The sequence below is a fragment of the Mixophyes fleayi genome, chromosome 3 (genome assembly GCF_038048845.1).
Source record: "Mixophyes fleayi isolate aMixFle1 chromosome 3, aMixFle1.hap1, whole genome shotgun sequence".
Lineage (NCBI taxonomy): Eukaryota > Metazoa > Chordata > Amphibia > Anura > Limnodynastidae > Mixophyes > Mixophyes fleayi.
In genome coordinates, this window is record NC_134404.1 from 265,859,378 (window position 1) to 265,882,969 (window position 23,592).

The window sequence follows — 23,592 nt, forward strand, 5'->3', positions numbered from 1 at the left end:
GATGTGGCTTGAGTTTCAGGTAACGAGAGAGGATAGACCCGACCCCTGGGAGGAGTCTTGCCAGGTAGAAGGTCGATCGGACAATCCCAAGAACGATGAGGAGGAAGACGTTCAGACTGAGCTTTATCAAACACATCGGCAAATGAAGCATACTGAGGAGGGAGTCCCGGGGAGGACGATGAGATGGAAGATTGCTGTACTTTAAGAGGAATAACTTGAGAGAGACAACGATGGTGACATTCAGGCCCCCAAGACGTAACTTGAGGGGTGCGCCAGTCAATCTGGGGAGAGTGACATTGAAGCCATGGAAGGCCTAAGACAATCGGACTTGTCGTAACAGGAAGAATTAAAAACGAAATTTCTTCATGGTGTAGTACACCAATCTGAAGGGTTACTGGAGACGTACTCTGGGTGATGAGACCATTGATGAGACGTGATCCATCTATAGCCGTCACAGTAATGGGTGTTTTTAAAGTGATCACTGGTAGGGACCATTGATTCACTAGTGATTTAGAAATGAAATTTCCTGCTGCTCCGGAATCAATCAATGCCTGTGACTCAAAGGATTTGGTAGCAAAGGAAATCGTAACATCGAAAGCGCAGACTTTAGATTTCATAGACAATGGAGAGGACTCCAGGGACCCTAACTTCACCTCTCCAGAACTAGTTAGGGCCTGGCATTTCCCGATTTCTTAGGGCAAGAACTGAGCATATGTGTGGAATCAGCACAATAGATACAGAGTCTATTCTTTACTCTTCGTTTCCTCTCTTCTAAAGATAATTTGGAACGTCCTATCTCCATGGGAATCACAGAAGGTGAAACTGGACGAAATTGAGGGTTTAAACGAAGAGGTGCTTTAGCAGAAGTTGTTTTCTCAGATTCTCTTTCACGAAATCTCATGTCTACACGATGGCAAAGAGAGATCAAATCTTCTAGTGACGAAGGAAGCTCTTGGGTAGTCAGTGCATCTTTAATTTTATCGGAGAGCCCCTGCCAGAAGGCGGCAACTAATGCTTCAGTGTTCCACTGAAGTTCAGAGGCTAAGATCCTAAATTGAATGACATACTGTCCTACTGTATGGGAGCCTTGTCGCAAACGAAGAATGCTGGAAGCAGCGGAGGTCACACGACCTGGTTCATCGAACACACTTCGGAACGTGGAAATGAATTTGGCACTATCTTGTAGAATTGGATCGTTTCTTTCCCACAGAGGGGAGGCCCAAGCCAGGGCTTGTCCAGAAAACAATGAGATAAGCTAGGCCACTCTGGAACGATGGGTAGAAAAATTTTGAGGTTGGAGTTCAAAATGGACTGAACATTGGTTAAGGAAACCTCTACAAGTTTTGGGGTCCCCGTCATATTTTGACGGAGTAGGCAGGTGAAGCGTAGGAGCTGTAGACACCTGGGATGGCACTGGGGAAACGGAGGAAAGCACAGGAGCTTCAATACTAGCTGTAACAGTCTGTCCAGATGTTCCTTGGGAGGTTAACGATTGGTAACATTGAAGTAACAGCTGTTGGCGAGCATCCTGTTGCTCCACACGGCTGACCAGATGCTGCAGCATCTCTTTAGCAGTAGGTTCCGTATCTGGGTCTGTCATGGCCTGATCTTACTGTCACGGGCACTAGGAGTCTTTACCCAGGGATCACCAGGTGATAGGCTTACCAGAGCAGTATAGGTGGTAATATGGTACTCTGGTAGCAGGGTGATCACGGAACAGGAAATAGCAGGTGATGAGATGCTCAGGAAAGTCTATGACTAGCAGCACTGGCAATATGGAGGTAGTAATACACGAGGAACTGTATGGACAAAGGACACGTGAAGGTAGTCAGTGGTCTGCGGTAGCAAGTTGTACCACTGCTATAGTGAGGAGGAATGTCCAACAGAAACGAGGGGGTGATGAGAGTCAGCGGTCTGCAGATAGCAAGTTGTACCGCTGTCTGAGTGAAGGAGTGGAATCCAAGTGGAGGTATCCGGGTAGTCAGTGGTCTGCGATAGCAAGTTGTACCACTGCTATGTGAGAGGATACTGGAACAGGTGATACAGGAAACAGGGATCAGTGGTCTGCCTTCAGCAAGTTGTACCACTGAATATATATGTGAGGAGGTGCACGGGGAGAGACTGCAACACAAGATATACACGGGCACCTTGACTTTGAACCACAGTGATATGCACAATATAAATGTATAGATGACTGAACAATACTGCCAATATAGAAAGTCTCTTGAAGTAGTCCAGCATAAGATAACACAGTCAATGATGGCAATAGACTCAGCGGATAGCACACTCCAGAGGAGAACCAACACAGTCCAGCAAGGTATGCAATACACAGCACAGTCAATGAGAAGTATGCATACCGTGGTTCAGGAGGCAGTCAGACAGGAGTGCAGAGATACCTGAACGGCAGGAGGCCGGCAGGATGCGAAGTCCCTGGATGGGTGAAGCGGTGGTCTAGTAGGTGCAGCGCACGGGTAGGTAGACCAGCAGGGAACACAGGAAAGCGTGGAGAGCGGATCAGCAGTAGATGGATGAGTAGTGCTGAGGAGTAGCAGCAGCGGGTCTCTGCGGGAACACGGAGGTAGCCAATAGCAACCAGCAGGTGCAGTAACGATGGGACACGGGAGAGCAGAGTTGAACAGGCACTGTTGATCACGGAGAATAGCGGGTAGCAATAGTGGAGGCAGACTCAAGGAAACACGGGAGCGTTGACAAGGACTGAAGACTGAAGCGCACAGAGGCAGCGGATAGGAATCAGCCAAACAGTCACGATGAAACACAGACGGGTTGCAGGTTGAAGACTGTAGTGCACGGAGGCAGCGGATAGGAATCAGCTAGCAGTCACGATGATGAAACACAGACGAGTTGCAGGTTGAAGACTGTAGTGCACGGAGGCAGCGGATAGGAATCAGCTAGCAGTCACGATGATGAAACACAGACGAGTTGCAGGTTGAAGACTGTAGTGCACGGAGGCAGCGGATAGGCATCAGCTAACAGTCCCAATAATAAATGGTAGAGTAGAAGTGGTTAGAAGACTGTAGTGCACGGAGGCAGCGGATAGGAATCAGCTCACAGTCACGATGATACAGTAGATGGTAGAAGTGGTATGGGAACCACAGTAGGAGAAGTGGTTTGAAGACTGTAGTGCACGGAGGCAGCGGATAGGAATCAGCTCACAGTCACGATGATACAGTAGATGGTAGAAGTGGTATGGGAACCACAGTAGTAGAAGTGGTTTGGAAACCACAGAGGTAGAAGTGGTTTGGAAACCACAGGAATCAGCTGGGCTGAATAAACGAGGAAACACAGGAACACCTTCAGAGACTCATGGGGAATGAGACTCCAAGATCAGGCAACGTGGTGTTGACCACAGGTGCTTAATATAGGGAGGTTGCCTGATCTGCCAATTAAGATAAAGGAACATACACTGAAGGTTTGGAAAGGGCTGCGCATGCGCAGTCCCTCAGGATAGAGGACGTCCACGGTTCCTAATAGTCCGGGAAGAAGCACTCACAGTCCGGTGAGTGACATTGCCTCTGTTTGGACTAATCAGACACACCCTGTCTGTTTGCTGAGAGGAAATCATGTAAGTTAGCAAACTTTAAACTACACATACGTTTTTACCTGGTTTAACCTCAACCTAGGTGCATAACTGTGCCAATACTTTATTCTGTTTGTATACTTTCTCTGCCTCTTGTCAAATAAATGCCTCCCTTTGTTACATATCCCTCCCCCTAACGTCTCCAAGTAGGGGGACGCGGACTTCGCGAGGAGCGCATATTTTCGTGACAATGCATCTGCATTCTTGTGCAGAATCCCGGGTCTATGTTCTACTGAGAACTTGAAAGGTTGCAGTGCCAAGAACCAGCGGGTTACCTTGGCATTTACCTCCCGGTTGTTCTGCATCCATCTCAATGGTGCATGGTCTGTTATTAATGTGAACTCTCTGCCTAGGAGATAATAGCGCAGAGCTTCTGTAGCCCATTTTATGGCAAGACATTCTTTCTCCACAGTGGCATATTTTGTTCCCTTTTACGACTTAGGTACAGGACAGGATTTTCTACTCCTTTCTTCTCCTGTGACAAGAATGCACCTATGCCAACACCAGAAGCATCAGTTTGGAGGAAGAACCTCAGGATAAAATCCGGTGCTTGTAGAACTGGGGAGGAACAAAGAGCTAACCGAAGATCAGACCAGGCGGTTTCTGCAGAGTCAGACCAGGTAAATCTATCTGGACAACTTTTTTTTAACATGTCCGTTAGTGGAGCAGCTCTAGTGGAGAAGTGGCTTACAAACCGCCTGTAGTAACCTACTAAGCCTAAAAAGGTTCTTAACTGCGACTTTTTTTCTGGTCTTGCCCAATTTTTGACTGCCTCCACTTTATCTAGCTGGGGTTTCACACGCCCTCGACCAACAACGTACCCCAAATATTTGGCTTCTCTCATGGCTATGGCACATTTCTCTGGGTTAGCTGTTAACCCTGCTGACCTTAATGAAGCTAAGACCGCCTCAACTTTGGCTAAATGTGATCCCCAGTCTGGGGTATAAATCACTATATCGTCCAGGTAAGCGGCTGCATAAGCTGTGTGAGGTCGTAGCAATTTATTCATGGCCCTTTGGAAGGTGGCAGGTGCCCCATGCATCCCAAAGGGACTTTATATTGATAGAGACCATCAGTGGTGGAAAATGCAATCTTTGGCTTGGCCGTGGAAGTCAGGGGAACTTGCCAATAACCCTTTTTTAGATCAAGGGTTGTTAAATAATTGCTACCAGCAAGATTTTCCACTAGTTCAGCCACACGTGGCATCGAATAGGCATCAAACTGCGACATACTGTTTAGGCGCCTAAAGTCATTGCAGAACCTAATTGTCCCATTGGGTTTCGGGACAAGCACAATGGGACTATTCCACTCACTAGTGGACTCTTCAATCACATCTAACTGGAGCATCTTCTCGACCTCCTTTCTCACGTCCACCCGTCTAGCTTCTGGAATACGATACGGCTTCTGCTTTACAATGACTCCTGGCGCAGTGACAATGTCGTGTTTGATTAAGGTAGTGCGCCCAGGAAAGGAAGAGAAGACATCCCTGTTCCGGCGAATCATTTCTTCAGTCTGTTGTCTCTGCTGAATGGACAAAGCTGGCTCTATGGGCACTTCAGACTTTTCAATGGCCGTACTTACTACCTGAGGAGAGGTTTCCTCATCATGCCAGGGTTTAAGGACGTTCACATGATATATTTGCTCCTCCCTTTCTCCTACCTAACTGGTGGACTCTGTACTTGACAGGACCGACAGCCTCTAGAACTTCATATGGACCCTGCCAATGGGCGAAAAGTCTGCTTTCCTGGGTAGGAACCAGGACTAGGACCTTGTCCCCAGGCTTGAAAGATTGAACAACAGCACTTTTGTCATAACTTTTCTTCTGTTGTTCCTGAGCCTCTTTTACATGTTGCTGCACAATGGGCCCTATCTTTCCTAGCCTCTCATACATTTGGGACACAAATTGTACCAGATTTGGCTCCCTGGGATCTTGCTGCTCCCACCCTTCTTTTAACATATCCAAGATACCCCTGGGCTGTCTCCCAAACAATAACTCAAAGGGACTAAACCCTGTTGAAGCTTGAGGTACCCCACGGATGGCAAACATCAGATAGGGAATAAGAGCGTCCCAATCTTTTTTTCTTGAGCCACTGCTTTCCTGAGCATGTGCTTTAATGTGCGGTTAAAGCGTTCCACCAAGCCATCTGTTTGTGGATGGTATACAGAGGTGTGAAGCGCCGTAACCCCTAGCAACTGGCACATGTCCTTCATCAGTTTAGACATGAATGGAGTACCCTGATCTGTGAGAATTTCTTTGGGTATTCCCAAACATGTAAACATCAATACAAGTTCCTTAGCTAAGGTGCTGGACTTTTTGTTTCGTAGGGGAACTGCCTCTGGATATCTGGTTGCATAGTCAAGCACCACTAGTATATATTGGTGCCCACGTGCGGATTTTTCCAGTGGCCCCATAAAGTCCATAGCTATCCGTTCAAAGGGAACTTGTACTATTGGTATTGGAATGAGAGGTGCCCTGTACATGGGTTTGGGACAGGTTCTCTGACAAATGGGACAGGACCAGCAATACTTTTTCACTGCTATGTGTACCCCGGGCCAGTAAAACCTAAGCAGAACTCGTTCCCGTGTTTTATCCTCCCCTAGGTGTCCCCCACAGACATGTGTGTGTGGTGCTTTTAACACTAGGGTTACATGGACCTGAGGAACCATTAATTGTTCTACTTTTTCCCCCTGTACCTTAGCAACCATATACAGGAAATTATTTTTAACAATAAAATATGGTATACCTTCTGCAGGCTGGGCAGCTTTCGTTACTCCATTTACTTCAGTCACACTTTTAAAGGCATGTTGCAAAGTGGAACGCCTGCTGTGACTCCCAGGGTGGCATTCCGGTTTGGCGGTTCCCAAAGATCGATGTCCAGATGTTGTGGATTCCTAGGTGGCTCCTTTAAGACCGGGGTTCCGACCGTTGCATCAGTTGCCAGCATGTCCGGCCGGATCCGCTCACCAAGGACATCAATAAACAGTGGGAAGTCTCGCCCCAAAATGAGTGGATATGGGAGTTTAGGTGCTATGGCAGCTACCACCATAACAGTTTTGTCTTTGAGTGTGACTGGTAGTATTGTTCTTTCATGCTCCTCTGTCTTGCCATGTACGCAAAGAACCTTCACCTTGGGCAACCGAGAAGTTATGGTTTCGGGTAAGGCAGAGCTGGAAACAAATGAGAGTTCAATCCCCGAGTCAACCAAGGCCAGAACAAGGTTTTGGTTGATTAGCACAGTCACCCGGAACAAACAAGGACTTCCTGATTTGGGACTCATGGTAAAACAGCTTGGAAAAGCAGGCCCAATGTGTGCCACGGAACAGTCCATGGGTTCCGGTAGTTTAGGACACTCTGCCTTAAAGTGGCCTGGCTCACCACATTCAAAACACTTCAGATTAGACAGCTTTGCAACTGGCCCTCTGAATGTAGCAGTTTTTCTATTGGGCCCTGTAGCAAGGATTGTCAAACCTGGCTTTTGGCGTGGCAGCGGCTTTGGCACAAATGCAGGTTCTTTAGTCATTTGCTGTAGCGCACAAAACCTTTCTACCACGGTGGCAAGCTCTTCATAAGTTTGTGGGTCTGAATACAGAACCCACCTTTGCAAATCGCGGTTCAGCCCCCGGATACAGTGATCTATCACCAGAACTTCAATAATCCGAGAAGGCGAATTCTCCTCAGGCTGCAGCCATTTCTTTAAAATTTTAGAAAGCTCAGCCACTTGCGCTCTGACCGGTTTTTCTTTATCATAGCGCCATTGGTGATAGCGCTGGGCTCGGCCTGGCCCGGAAACTCCAATGCGAGCCAATATCTCAGACTTTAGGCACAGATAGTCAGAGGCCCGTTCCTCATCTAGATCCATATAATCTCGCTGAGCTTCACCAGTCAGATATGGCGCCAGCCTCTCAGCCCAATCTTTAGGAGGCCATTTTGTCCTTTTTGCAAGTCTCTCAAAGGACACCAGATATGCTTCTATGTCATCACCTGGCGACATTTTCTGGAGAACAGGACCAAGTGGTTCATTTTTGTCATGCCTCACCTTGCTTAACTGTTCTCTTAGGAGGCTTGTGTTTTCCACCTGTGCCTCGGCAACTGAGCTTGCTGTTCTTGCTGTGCAGCGGCCACATTCACGAGGGTTCTCAGTACTTCCTCCATGTAGACATCTGCGCGGGTTGGGTAGTGGAAACTTGCTTCCCGGAGCATCCCACTCCTGACACAACTTGTGGCAAGAGCCCGCTACTGCTGAAGCACACGCGAACAACTTCTTCCTTTTTATGTAGTTTTATTGTCAGGATGGTAAATGTTTTGACACCGCACAGATTTCACAGCAATACTTGGAGACCCTAAACGCTAGCTAGACATAGCTCAGCTCTCTCAAGACCAGCAAGCTTCCCCAGCGTTGATCTTCCTGAACAAGTAACACAGTCAAGCTTTTATACATGATACTCCATCCCCAGCCTTAGCTTGATGGGCAGGTGACACACCCACCTTGTCTTTATAAGGAAACGCCCATCACTGCCTCTGTTTGGACTAATCAGACACACCCTGTCTGTTTGCTGAGAGGAAATCATGTAAGTTAGCAAACTTTAAACTACACATACGTTTTTACCTGGTTTAACCTCAACCTAGGTGCATAACTGTGCCAATACTTTATTCTGTTTGTATACTTTCTCTGCCTCTTGTCAGATAAATGCCTCCCTTTGTTACAATATATATATATATATATATATATTTATTTATGCCTAGCCCGATTAAGAGGCAGGAGTGGGTGCCGGGCGACAAGCCACGTTCCCTAATGTGGCTGCAGATCTATTGATCCGTCCCTCCCAGCTTCCTCCAATCTTCGTAGTGCTAGATATCACATGGTACGTGCACCACGTGATATGTGCTGTCCTCTGTGAGCAGGCAGAAGAGTCTCCAGCAGCTGCGGTAAGGGGGGCTGCTATAATGTGTGAAAGGGGGGCTGCTATAATGTGTGACAGACAGGGGGGGCTGCAATAATGTGTGACGGAAAGGAAGCCGAGGCTGCTATAATGTGTGAAGGAAAGGGGGTGGGCTGCTATAATGTGTGAACAAAAGGAGGGGGGTATGTTGCTATAATGTGTGAGGAAAGGGGTATGTTGCTATAATGTGTGTGGGAATGGGGGATTCTTAATATAATGTGTGATATTTATAAGTATGTGGGTGGGAGGTAGTTCTATTAATTTAATGGTGGAGGTGAGGGCTAATTATTTAATGGGTTCTAGTTTATGTGTGGGGTGATGGTGGGGCAATTTAATTTAGTTGTGGGCTATTTAATTTAATAGCGGGTCCTAATAAATTAGGATGGGGTGACGAGACCTTTAATTTAATGCTGGGGTGGTTTTGGGAGGAGGGCTATTTATTAAATTTGAATATGATTTATTTAATGCCGCGGATGGTTGTGGGAAACGGTAATGTTAAACGTAAATGGTAGTCATTTTTTCTTGGGTTGGTTGGTGGGAAATAGGTCTATTTATTAAATGTGTGTACTATTATTTTAATGTCAGGACAGGTTGGAGGGAAATAGAGCTATTTATCAAATATGAGTACTGGTATTTTAATGTTGGGGCTGGAGGGAGGCCTAATTATTAAACGTGGGTGCTATTGATTTAATGCCGGGGCTGGTTTGGTGTTTTCTAAATTTCATGTGCCCATTATTTTTTCCAAATAGGTCGTTCAGCATCCCAGGATCAAGACAAGCAGCAACTGAGCTAAAGACACCAGCAGCCACAGGGCGTGAAAGTGACAAGAACAGGTAGGAGAGAGCAGGACAGTCTGCCAACTGTCCTAAATCTGGTGGGGCAGTACTGAATTTGGGTGACTGTCTCAGCGTAGTCAGGATTGGGTCCAACTACAAGAACAGTTGGGAGGTATGTGTCACAGACAACTAGGAATCACGGACCCTGATCCTGACAATTTAGCTGTTACTGTCTTCTCCAGGGACCCCCGCAAGAGGTTATGGTTTTAGCAGCTTCCGCTACGCAGGTCGCGGCTCTCTGGAGAGTGTGGTGGGATCAGCGGAATTTAGCAACACATGTATGGTGGAGTGATGATCTGCGCATAGCAGGATTGAACACTAGGGGGTTGAAGCTATGGTCTGCGGACTGCAGGCTATTACCACTGGACTGGTGGAGGAAGATCTGCGGACAACAGGACAGAGCGCCAAGAGGTTGTAGCGATGGTCTGCGGGCTGCAGGATATTACCACTGGACTGGTGGAGGTAGATCTGCTGACAGCAGGACAGAATGACAAGAGGTTGTAGCGATGGTCTGCGGACTGCAGGATATTACCACTGGAATGGTGGAGGTAGATCTGCGAGATAAGACAAGAGGGGGTTTCTAAAAAACAATTGTTTAATCACTGTATAAATGTATAAAACACTACCAATAAGTAATAGTGTGCAAAAAAAAATTATTCTCCAGGCAAAGTTCCAGCAATATTGTCATGTCCACTAGGGTCAGAGGAATGCCCGTTTAGTTTGCTCAAATTGGTATTACCTCCCAAAAGGCGCAGAGTCTAATGGAGAGGGGGGTTTTTTCGCCAGAGGCTCCCGCAAGGGAGTTTGGACTTTGCTGCTCCCAGACTGCAGGTTGTGGTTCTCTTAGGAGGTGATTATTATTATTATTATTATTATTATTATTGTTTATTTGTAAGGCGCCACAAGGTTTCCGCAGCGCCGTACATGGTACAAACAGTAGACTATACAGGGTAAGACAGTACAGAACAATAAACACAAAGTACCAGTACTTCAGAAACTCCAGGCAGGCAGATACAGTAGAGACGGAGTGGAAGAACAGGTATGGAGACATACCTGATGAGGTGATGAGCGAGACTGATGAGAACCAAGACTATAACTGAGGATACCACGGATAAATAGAATCGGAATGGCTGAGGCCCTAGGAGGTTGTTTCCATTTTGGGCAGTGAAGAAGGTACACTGAGTGTAATAGTCTAAAGAGCGGTATGCTAGATACTCAGGAGGCAGGTAGCGATGATCTGCAGAGCAGTTACCACAAAGATAGTGGAGGACGCACAGAGACAGTGATGATCTGCGGACCAATATGCTGGGGACTCAGGAGACAGGTAGTGATGGGCTGCAGAGCAGTTACCACAAGGATAGTGGAGTAGACACAGAGGCTGTGATGGACTGCGGACCAATATGCTGGAGACTCTAGAGACAGGTAGCGAACAGAATCCAGGGTACAGGACGTTTGAACAGGAGGAGAGACCTGAAGATCTGGCAACTTACACAGGTAAGGGGTGTGCTTAAATAGTGCAATCAGTCATCCAATTGGCTGGAAAGAATGAATGGGGAGAAATACCAGTTTGCGTATGCGCAGTTCACCTGACGTCCCACCAGGAGAGCCGCGTCCCGGAGAAGTGCAGCCGCCGGGAATAAGGTGAGTAAAAGCGGGGAGCCCGTCAATCAGCGGGTCTGATGTGTGACAAATATATTCCAAATATAGCCAACACAGTCCTTATAGACCTTGATATAAATAAATTATTCTAAGGAATCCCAGTAGCACTCACATTAGAGAGATAAATGCAGCTCCATACAAAATTATTTTGTACTCACACAGATCCCAGTGATGAAATAAGGCAGAGAAAACAAGGTCCTATGTAAGAACAATCCAGGTCAGATGTTGAAGACTGTGTCCTTCTGTCCCGTTTTCTAATAGCGGTTCCAATTGAAAATGAATCCGGAGGGATACTTAACTTCAGCAAGCATGCATCCGATTTGCGACTATAGTTTCTGTAGCATCTCCGCAATTACAACAAGCACATGCACCTTATTGGGTTCTCCAATGCTACAAACGGACCACAAAATTAGTTCCATATTAAGCGGTAATGGCATTTAGAAGAAAGCCGGATCTCAGCATTCTGAAGCTCCCCACTGACGCGTTATATCTTATATCAGCAAGACTTTCTCAAAGCTGATCATGATATATAGAAGGCCCATATATTTAAGTGCTGCAGAGTATGATGTCCTACCAGCTAATCAGACTTCAGACGTCACTTAATTAACTAATCAATCAAAATGGATGTTAGTAGGACAGACAAATACAAAATGTACCTTGCACACTAATAAATCAAGTTATAATACAGTTACAAAGTAATAAAATAACATATATTATCAGTTCTATAAAAATACCTTTCTGTCCAAATAAACAATATATTTTTTTATAAATGTGAAAATATATATAAAAAAGATACATCTAAAGAACCAAATATCAGAAATTTCAACATTTCATTAGTTCCATAGATTTGATCCAACCAAACACTAAACCTGACCTCATGATAGCTAAAACATAACAGCATATCTAGCAATAAAAAAATAAAAAATAAAATAAAAAAATAATCATTAATCATTAATCTATCCTCCTTTGTACTTACTATATTACCCGCAAACCCTTGGAGTATCTCTCGGCTTCACGCATGCCACTGTCTGCCAACCCTCCCTGCATTGCATTATTAATTCAAACCACCCCAGTCACTGGACACATTTAGAGCTCATACACAATTGTTACAAAACAAGTGTTTTCTTGCAGATGCTTGAAGCATTTCAGCTTTGTTGTGATCGCACCTAGACAAACATTATAAGGATTATTTTGAATGCATTTTTTAAAGAACATAGGGGGGAATTCAATTGGCCGCGTTATGGGTAAAAGTAATGCGGTCTGCGCATTATTAGTGTTTTACGGTAATAATGCGCTTAATTACTGTTATTACGGTATTTTCAACGCCCGCTTTTTGCTCTCAAAAACGGTATTAGTTTTAACGCCACAGTAATTCGGGGGGAAATGAATTCCCGCTATAGTACACATATTTATATATTATATATAGAGAGAGAGATTTGACTGGTAATTTGCATCTCATGACGTCACAGAAAGATGCAACAGTGCGTAATGTGCTCATATGCTGCTCTGGCAGACTGATCAAATATGATTGTGCCAAAATGTTTCATAATAGTTAAACTTGTTAAACAGAGTCAGATATGTTTCTATGAAGGGAATTTTGGAAGGATGTGTTAGTAGACAACTAAACAAGTTTGAGCACAGAGGCATAAACCAGTCGCAGATAATGCAAAGGGATTCATGTACGTTTAGAACACAGGACTGGCAGCTTTTGCCCTGTATTGCTTTAGAGATGACTCACTGTGTCTTAAATCATCACATCTAGGGTTTCCTAAATGTTACTACAACCAAATTCTAGTAGTTCTAAATTCCGCCTACTTTTGTGTTGGCCCCACCTACAGTTGTTTGGTCCCTCCCACATGAGGCCACTTTAATAATTTTTTCCAGGGCCACTTTAGGTTCCCAATCCGCCCCTGAATTAAAGCATTGTGCGATAAGTATACATAGTTTCTATTGTAAGCAAAAGACAGTATTTTGTTAGCAGGGCAAGGACTACACAAAACACATTAACAATAAACTTTCCAGTTATATGTTCAATCATAATGGGAGAGAGGGTAGGCTATAAAAAGCATGAGAAAGGGGACACAAACAGCTAATTTTAGACCTCCGGCATAAGTCCTCACGAGTTTGTGGCAGAGTAGTAGCAATTAGTCCATAAAAGAGCCAGCAACTAGAATGAACCACATTATAATGAGTTATTATTACACAAAATGAATCATGTCTGCATGTATGTTACTTATGATATCCCTATATATACTATATATAGAGGCACAATGGAAAAAACTCAGAGTGCAAGCATGTCTGATGATTTCAAGACAGTCCAAGAGAGGAAATGCTCAAGACTGGACCTGGAGCCCTTCTTCAAGTTGATACTGTTCTACTCCTGTTGAGGCTGTGGAGCAGGGTCTCTATCTAAGATAGGCCTTCTTTTGGAGTGGTAGGTGGAATCCTCTGTTACAGAAGTTAAAGTGCAAAGCAAAAGAGAAACCTCAGAAATAGTCAATTCCCTCACTCTTTAGGATCTGGGTATCTTGGCACATGTTCCTCCTCTTCTGGATCTTAGTCTCGGCCAAGTGTGCATAAAGCTTGACTCCAGGCTACCTGGAGTAACAAATCTCTAGAGGCCGGATGATTGAGCTTCAAAACAACATCTGGAAAGAGTCAGGTTGTGTGGCCTGCCAAGAGCCAAATAGATCCAATTGATATGAAGCTTAGGTGGGAATTTGGCTGTCAAGATTTCTGTACTAATGATCCGTGTATGCCTTCGGGTCTGTTTGCTTCAGGCATTCCCCAAATTCTAACGGGTCCCCTGGTCATCACCAAGAACAAGGCTGGATGGACTTTTGTGGCCGGGAACACGCAGGTCACAGCCCTCTGATCATCCACTAGTTGTAACATGGCGGAGAGAAGGGAAATCCAAAATCAGGTCAGCTAGCTGAGGACTGGACTGGCGGTAACGAGGTACAAGATCAGTATGCAGAAGGGAAGTCCAATAACACTGCACTATTGCCTGGTACACAGGCAATAGTGCAGTACACAATCAGGATCTGAGAGTGGTCACAACAAGCAAGGACTTGTACACAAGGGGTTAACAGGCAGAAGCACTATCCAAGAAGAAATCACACGGGAAGCCAAGGTCAGCAGCAATACAACATAACGGAGTCAGTATGGGTATAAATATCTATTACTTTGACACAGCTGCAATGTCAGAGTGAGCTTTATATACTCTGCAGATTTGAATATGCTGCCTCCCAGCCACGATTATGTGACTGCCTGAACCAGGAAGTTCTGACCTTTACACAGAGGCAGAGTAAATCAGCAGCACAGGAGTGGGGAGCAGGTAAGTTTTGTGACATCTAGTTATTCACACTTGGACTACAAGGACTATAGTCCAGTCTCCTACTCAACTAGCCTGGACTTGTCTGTGTAAATAATGTCTGGAAACGAGTCAGACCGCTATTCCAGTATGTGGGTCTGGTGGCCCAGGTCCAGATTGCTTGTGAAATACACCACATCTGCTCCAGCTCCCTGCAGATTACCACCTGCACTGCGTCCAGCTGCACTGTTATGTCCAGTGACAGAGGAACTCTGGGTGCATCTTTCAATTGAGCTGAAGATAGGGACATGCTTGAAGTGGAAAGTGTGAAGGACCGGGAATTAATTTAGACACCTCACATTTCATTAATAGCCCAAATAATATATTTTAGCCCCCAACCAGCCTCACATTACATTACTAGTCTGTCTACATTTAAAAAGAGCCACCATATTATAGCCATTTATTTATATAGCGCCACCAATTCCGCAGTGCTGTACAGAGAATATTTGTCATTCACATCAATCTCTGGAGCTTACAGTGCAAATTCCCTCACACACACAAACTAGTGTTAATTTTGTCAGCAGCCAAATAACCTACTAGTAGTATGTTTTTGGAGTGTGGGAGGAACCCCACACAAACATGGAGAGAACATACACACTCCACACAGATAAGGCCCTGGTTGGGAATTGAACTCATGATCACAGTGCTGTGGGGAAGTGCAAGCCACGGAGCGCTTTGCTACCCATATAACATTAATTCCTCTCATCAGACCTCCTGTAACATTGTTACCTCCAACCGAATCCCCACATAACATTAATATCCCCACATAACATTTATACTGTCACCATATTATATTAATCCTCCCCCCAAGGTTTACTGATTCTTGAGCGATGTGGGAGGCAGACTGGTATGTCTGCCTTCCATGTGGTCTCGTCACCATCCATGTGTACGGAGGGGAGGGTTCAAGAGAGCATGAAAGGAGGAAGAGGAAAGGAATTGATGGGGGACGAAACCTTGATCTGTGGCACTGACTATACATTAAGGTGGCTGGCTAGTGTGAGGTGTCAGCCAGCAGGAAGCACTGTAATGGCAGGGTTAGCCCCGATAAGCCTCTCCGCTCAGACAAAGTACCCTGGTCACCAACAGACCCCTATACAGAGTTGCTCTTTTAAAATAAAATAAAAAAAAACAACCTACAGGCCTACCACAATCCTTCCCTGCACTTACCTAACATCATTTTTTTAATTCAGTCAGTGTAACTCTGTTAGGTAATTAGTATGGAATACAGGAGTAATGTGTGTATTAGACTTTTGTGAACTTTTTCATCCTTATTAAAGCTGACTATGACCTGCGCTTTATTAAAAGTGTCATTGGAAAAACAAAACTTATGTTAATCTTCCGAAAAAATGAATAGCCAGAAACAGATATAAAGAAAACAAGATGTTGTCAGACGAGAACAAATAGAAATGTAAATTATGCATAAAAAGTACGATCTAGAGCGTAATTTCTCTTGCTGTACACTAGGGGGCGAACAGGGGTTAACCACAGATCATGTGCTGTGCAGTGGGAGGGGTTGTCAGGTGACGGTCACATGATTGTGTCCTGGGCTGGCGGTGTCTCTGCTCTTGGGCTTTACTGTTTCTTCGGCCGCAGTATGAGACCCCGGGGGACCCCGGTGTTTGCATTGTTCCTGTTTGTCATCACTGGCACCACTGGGCAATCTACAAGTGGAGCACCGGCGGAGCTGTGCGGGTGAGTGGAGATCATTACTCAATACTGTCTTATGTATACGGACACTTCCTTTATCTGCAGCTTTGTCATCTCTATAATGTGTAGTGCAGAACGTGACATTGCACAACCTGTATATTTTTGCAGTGTCTTCTAAAATGCTTTATATAAATTGCTAACTGGCACACTGAGCAATATAGTGGTATGCTTGTAATGTTTTCATATAGTCAACTGTCTGGAATTATATGTATATTTTTATTAATCATGTCTTTCCTTGCATATCATTAGACAATTAACATTACAGTGTTTATAATGTAATTGTATCACATTAGAGTGTAACAGTTAATGGCAATAAAGACTACTGTGCTCATCAATTGTGCAGGAAATATATAGGTTATACAACAAGCTGATCTATAATTTTTAGATTATCTTGTATTTTTAATAATTATACTTTATATACTGCCTGCACGTTGTGCAGTGCTTTCCAGAGAATATTTAATCATTTACATCAGTCCTAGTGCTGTAGAGTTTCTATACTCAGAACCACATAGACACACACTCACTCTAATTTTGTCAGAAGCCAATTAACCTACCAGTATGTTTTTGGTCTGTGGGAGGAAATTAGATCACTCGAAGGAAACCTACGCAAACATAAGGAGAACATACAAACTCCACACAGATAGCTCCATGTTCGAAATTGAACCTATGACCCCAGTGCTCTATAGCAGCAATGCTAACCACATCGCCACCTACTGTGTATTTTTGCTATTTTTCATCCGGACCCTCCATCCTCAAACTTTCAGTATTGAGATTAGAGAATCAAAATTGCTCATTGAACGCTGTCATATTAGCGTTAATACGGTAATTACTCTCGCAGCTCCCTGAGCTGCGAGATGAAATTCAGCGAGTAAACTACCGTATTAACGGTATTTACGCGCATATTACTGTATTAACGCTAATATTTTTAGAGCGCTCGTTTTTTTTTGCTTTAGCGCGTTAAAAGCAACAGTTGAATACCCCCCTATGTGTCTTGTGTCTACTATCATTTTGAGCTACACCACTACAGTCTTGTATCAACCTAAGTTGAGATATCCCAATCGTAAACAGTTCTTTTAAGCAAGCTGTGAAATAGTCAGAATTGTTATTTCAGCATTATCAAAACTAATTGTTGGTAGCTCTGAACCTTCTTAGTCTCTATTTATTTTTAATTTTTTTTTTTTAAGTTATGACTGAACACACTGCTCCCAAAACAGGTTGGCAGTGGTCAATTTTGCATTGCTGCCCACTTGTTACTACAGGAATACATAATGGCATGTGCACAGACACAAAGTTTAAGAAAAATATTATTTAATTGACTTTTCATGTGCATGTTCAAGTATGTTATTACACTATCGTTTTGTTTTGCATTTTAAGCTTATGTATAAAGGTTCATAATAAACATAATTGTAACATTACAATTTGTGATTGAGCACATCTCTACTGTATATATGGCAGCGGTAGGCAACACAAAGCTTGGGAGCTTCATGAGGCCATCCAGTGGCTCCTATATGTTCCATCTCACCTGACTTCTTTGGTACCTCTGCTTGTGATGTTAAATAATGCGCACATTATGGTCACACAGCCTATGTAGCAGCTTAGTCTACAACTGCATAGTGATGCTTTCGCCCCAGTTTCACTATTCAGCGATATTTTAAATTATTGTTGTAGCTATTTGAACAGTTCATGCTACTGTTCTTATCTCATAACGTGATCTGATGATTCCCTGCAGTTAGCTGCTTTTTGGGACTAGTTTCTATGTGTGAGGCCCTTTAAAATATGTTTCCACACTGGTGTATTTGATAAAGCACCCCATGTGAACATATACAATGTTAGATGTCACCAGAGAGTTCTGAGGCACAGTAACTAGTCTAAGTGCATTATAAAGAACATTTAAGTCCTTGTAGCTCAAAGGAATTTTCCCACTTTAATTATAAATTTTACTAAATTCCATAACTTTCCAATAATAGTATTTTATGGAGTCTCTCTCCTCGTAGCTCCACCATTTGCTGTTTTTTTTAGCAGGGTCCTAAAATTGACATATAGCCAAGACTAGTGCTAATCAGCTTCTGCGCTGCTTGGGTGTCTCCATATCTAATTGGAAACCGCTTCTGTTGTACTACACACATTCACTACATGCATGCATTGAGTGTCAATGTTGGTGGCGTATGGCTTAATTTTGGAGTGCTACTTTGGAGCAGTGTTGCTAGGTAGCAGAGAGCATCTAAATGTGGATGAGCTCTTAAGGAAAGTGTTTAATTACCCACGATGACACTCTACTTGATAGGACCTTGTACTCTTTATATCATCCAACACTTTAAATAGCTAAAGAAGGACATATAAGGTTTGTTACAAAAACATGAGGGAGGGGGGTATGTATTCTGAGATACATACATGTTCCTGGTAGACCATCAACTACTAACTATCCTAAACGCAGCTTAATATATGCAACTTTAGAGAAGACTGAATTACAAAACACATCTTCAGGGTACATACACATTGGTGTATTCAGTGTGGATCTCTTCCAGCAGTGTCCAGGCATATTCACATCCTATATGAATGCAAGTTGAAGCAATCTAATTCTAGAGAAATCCTCTATGGTAAACACAATGTTGGTACATTCTATAACTTTTTAAATCCATCGATGGACCTTGAATGTTGCTTGTAATATTATTGGTGTTCCTGAAAAAGTGTCATTGTTCACTGATAATTTGTTTATAATAGTTATCAAGCGATCACCACCATGTGATAAATACAGCTGAATGCCACTGATTAAAACCACAGACAGAAGTCCAGATAGAAAGCAACCTAAAATGTTTTTACTTATGTATTCTGATATTTACTTGCCAATGGCCACAGAAAAGAAGAAGTACTTAAACTTTTGTTACCATAAATGTTAACGTTTAACATTTACTGTTGGATAAAGTAAATTGGCAGCCGTTGCTATCATTGTACTCACTGACTAATGCCACATCATCCTCTCCATTTGTCTGACTTCAGTCTTCTAACACGTGGTTGTTGCTTTTTATAAAGCGCTGTAGCAGAAGGGTATGAATAATGTTACATAGTTTCTCAATCAGTGGATTTAGTAATCTCATACAAACATCAAACTGCCCTCAGATGCTTTATCATTAGGCCACATCCTGTACTATAGTGTATATCTACCACTTCCCATTATTCACATCTTTTCACACCATCAACGGTAACCTTTGTGTCTTCTCAGCACAGCCAGTAAGATGACTATTTCAGGTATTCACTCTATCGTGTGAGCTTTTCAAGATAGGTTCAGGAACTGTGCAACCTAATAATTGTCATTCTGGTGCTGTCTGCAGAAGGAGTTAAAGGAGTTCTCCAGCTCCATAGAACCTTTCTCCATAATCCGTATCGCCCCACCCCATAACACAAGTCGATTTGTATCTGGAAAGTGGAAGTAATCTCCCACTTTTAATTTGACAGCTGCAGCTCTGTTGCAATGAGCTGCAAGTGTCTTATCAGATAACCTCCAGGTTCCAGATACAAAATAGCTTGCCAGGATAAACCTTTACCTGCTCTGCTGTCAACTGGAGTGATTGCATCTGTCTTTAGTGTAATAGAGCGGCTCCAGCTAGCTGCTATATGTGGGGAAACACTGATTACAGATGGCATAACTAATAATTTGTATTGTTGTTTTTTTACTGGTGCCTGTCAAAGACATACAGTGCAATATCTCACTGGTCAAGCTTTTTGGACAATGTATCACCATCTGTTACTTTATTAGGGTTATCGGCAGTGCTATTTGACAAGCTTTTTTGATGTTATTTTTATATTATGTTTTTTTAAACTTTGCATGAGTTTTTATTGATATATATTTGCAACAGATCTTTTATATTTTCTTCTATTTTAGGTCTGTTAACAGGTTTATGTATAGGACATTTTCTTTGTCTTACAGTTTATGCTACCATGTGCTGCTCTGTTTAGATAATGGCATGTGAAATCTTTATTTGGCCAATTCCTATATTTGAAATAATCTAGACCTCTAGCTATTGTATATGTTATGCAGTCTAAATGAAGGGTCATATCTTGTCTAAGTACAAATGCATTCCACCCCAGATTGAAACATTTTTATCTGATTCTTTTATCCTATTCACCAGTGTGTGTACAGAACTTACTACATAGCTACCATTGTAAGTAGTGACAGTTAATGTGCAATATGAATGCAATACTTTGGGTTCGGGCTTTGTGGCTTTAAGTCTGGAAACTTTAAGTAACAGCATAAACTGTTAGATTTGCTCTTTTTGTTGAAATTTTCAAAGTTAGTGTTTCCTTTCATCTCTAAATGATGACACTTTGTATGTGTACTCCCTTTATGCGATCAAAACTTGCTTTGAAGGGAGCAGGTCTGACAAATCTCCTGTAAATTCTGTAAACTGGACTTTTAATCTTCTTACTTAACCTGCTTTTTAAAAAGGTGTTTGTATGTGTCTGAGGATCCTTCTACAACCAAGCTACTTATTAAGATAAAAAGTGTTCTTAAGCTAATTGAAAATAGGTCAGCAGTTAAAATACACGCAAAATGTCGGTTATATCACTATAAATAATATAAATAAATGATGCCAAATGCCTCCAAAATGACTTTTTCCAAACCTAAAAGCAAAGGGCAGCTGCCAGCTGAATGTTTGTATAGTTATGTAATCATGGGTAGAACACTACTTCTGAACACTAGCAATGCAATATGTCCTCCAGCAGTCTTCAATCTGATCGTCTGACAATGTGCGAAGTCATGTAGATGGACAGTGTTACTTCGTATGGGCTTCACTGAGCGGGCTCTTAGATCACTGTGAGTTCAGTTAATTGTGAAACTAATGTAGTTCACATGTGTATACAGCAGCTACAGTCCCCTCCTTACCCTCGGGCCCTGTAGGAAGTTCTGCCACAGTTCCACCGTTGATAGTAATTCCACAGTGCAACCTGTAGGTCACTGTCGGTCCCACAACTAACTCTAAAAATCCTGTTAAATCAAAGAGCATAAATACTGTTTTGTTTTTTTCCTATTATTTTAATTACCTTACCTATGCATTTTTAGAGGTTATCCTCAAGATTTAAAAAAATAAATAAATTTTTTTTTTTTTTTTTTAAGCAAAGGAAACCGGTAAAAGCAGACAAAATAACCGAACAATATCCATACAAAGATTGTTTGTGTCCTTCATAATTTGAATTTTACAATGGGGAAAGAGGGACAAGAGAGAGCAGGAGATGTGGGGGGGGGGCGGTCGATTGTGAGAGAGGAGGGTGGAGAAGGGTTGCAGGTACAAATCTCACAGGTAATCAAGCGTCAAACATGTTTATAAAACCAAACTGATGACATAAACCTGAGAAACATGGCACCCAGCTCAGAGGATCCAGTAATAGCCAACGCGGAGGAGTGTTTGGTGTTTTTCAATGGTCGGCTATTAGGGATTTAGCAACAGCAAGGATATGGGAGATAAACTAATTAGAGAAAGCGCTCTCATCAGGCAGACGGCGAGAGAGGTGGACGCTCAGAAACAGATTTTAGAACCAAAAGGACCCTGTTCCAGAAGGGTCTATGTTTGGACATGTCCACCAAATCTGGTGAAGCATATCTCTTTAGCTACAGTTCCGTCAGCAGATTGGAGTGGATGTAGGAAACCTCTTGGAGAGCTTGTCAGGTGTATAATACCAGCTATAATTTGTAGGCTGTGTTTTTTTAATTTGTGTGGAAATAGAATTAGTGGCAATCTCCTCCCTGACTTCTTCCTAGCAGGACTCATCTGGAGGGGGATCCAAGTCTTTCTCCCAGTCACGCTCGCTGCGACCTAGTAAGTCAAACGTATGCTCAATCAGCCAATTATGGATGAAGGAATTCATACCCTTGGCCGCTCGAAAAAGTAGGGGCACGAACAGTATCTTTCGGGGGTAGGACATAAAGAAATGGTGAACCTGAAAAACTTAAATGAGGGAACAGAAGGGATCAAATTTTTGTTGTATGTCTGGGAGAAAGGTTGGGATTATTGCACCGCTGCACCCGCGGGGATATAGGGGAGGACAGCTTGTATCTGGACCTGCAATAGTCCTAGAGAGATAAACAATATCTAAGGGATGGGAGGAAATTGGCCATAGGCGGCCGGTCGGCACGCGTAAGGTCCCAGAGTGAAGTGGACTCCTGTATAATGTGTTTACAAATCCAACCAGGCAATAGTATGGTAGGAAGAATAAGTGAAACTTAACACCCGGGAAAGCCTCCCGCATCCTGGGTTTCTTAAGAACAGCCATGGAAATTCTAGGAGGTTTACCATGTCAGACAAAATTTAAAAATGAGGATTGTAAGTCCTTAAATATTGAATCGGGGGCTTTATCTGTAAGGATCTGGAACAAATAGAGAAGTTTAGGGATCTGGTTCATCTTAATGGAAATGTTCCTCCCCAGCCACAAGATGATATAGCCCTGCCAAACCTTGAAATCCTGTTTAATTCTAGTGAGGCGTCTTGGGAAATTCTCTTGATACAACCGGTCATAGAAGAAGGGAATCGTATCCCAATGTATTTGATTTTATGCTTCTGCCACTTCAAAGCAAAAGAAGTTTGGATACGTGCCTTTAAGAATAATGGAATAGCATGGCCTCCGGCTTAGAGGAATTCATTTTATATCCCAAGAGGAGACCTTATTCTTTCATAAGCTGGTACAGGAGTGGAAAAGATGGCGGGTTTGAAAAGTGGAGATGTTGCCTATAGCAGCCAATCAGATTCTAGCTTTCATTTTGTAGAATGTAATGATAAATAACTAGAATCTGATTGGTTTTTCAAACCCGCCAGAAAACTCTCAGCTTGATAGATTTAGCCCCAGGGGTTGTATAAGGGATAAGAGGCTTTCGTCCGCAAGTAAAGAGATCTTAAATTTACGAATCCACCCCACTCTGCACCATGTACCGCTTCCATCTATCGAAGCATCACCACTAGAGGTTCAATAATCGGGACGAAACCCAGGGGCGACAGAGGACAGCCCTGTCTGGTCCCATTAGATAGGGGAATCGGGTTGAATAGGGTTTCGTTTATTAGAACTCTAGCAGAGGGGGAAACCTACAGAGTGGATACACCAGTCAAGCTGATAAATCGTAGGCCTTTAGAACATGAAACGTAAAGTTCCATGAATTCTGGACAAACGCCTTTTCGGTGACTAAGGAGAGAGCCTTATCACCAGGGAATGTCAGCCATTTCAAATTTGGACGAGATTGCACTAGCTTGGAGACCCGTATGAATTTAATTTGCTCACAATGGGCCAATTCTGGGAGCACTCCATTCAAACACGTGGCCAAAATCTTGGCATACAACTTAATGTCTGCGTTAAAAAGGGAGAATGGTCGGTAGCTTGCACAGTCACAGGGTCCTTCTCTTCTTTATGAAAGGCCACTATTTGGGATTCCAACATAGACCCAGGGAAAGGAGCACCTGTAGTACACTGTTAAGGAGTGGAGGTGGGAACCAGAA

At 43.3% G+C, this 23,592-nt stretch overlaps 1 protein-coding gene across 1 annotated transcript in view; it reads left to right on the forward strand.

Annotated features, from left to right (window-relative positions):
* Positions 1 to 15,927: 15,927 nt before the first annotated feature.
* The window catches only part of IGF2R (insulin like growth factor 2 receptor), a 106,350-nt gene continuing 98,685 nt past the window's right edge, over positions 15,928 to 23,592 (forward strand). The window contains exon 1 of the mRNA XM_075203565.1: positions 15,928 to 16,099. Within this exon, the coding sequence (XP_075059666.1) occupies positions 15,939 to 16,099 (161 nt within the window). The 5' untranslated portion in view covers positions 15,928 to 15,938. The remainder of the gene's footprint in view (positions 16,100 to 23,592) is intronic.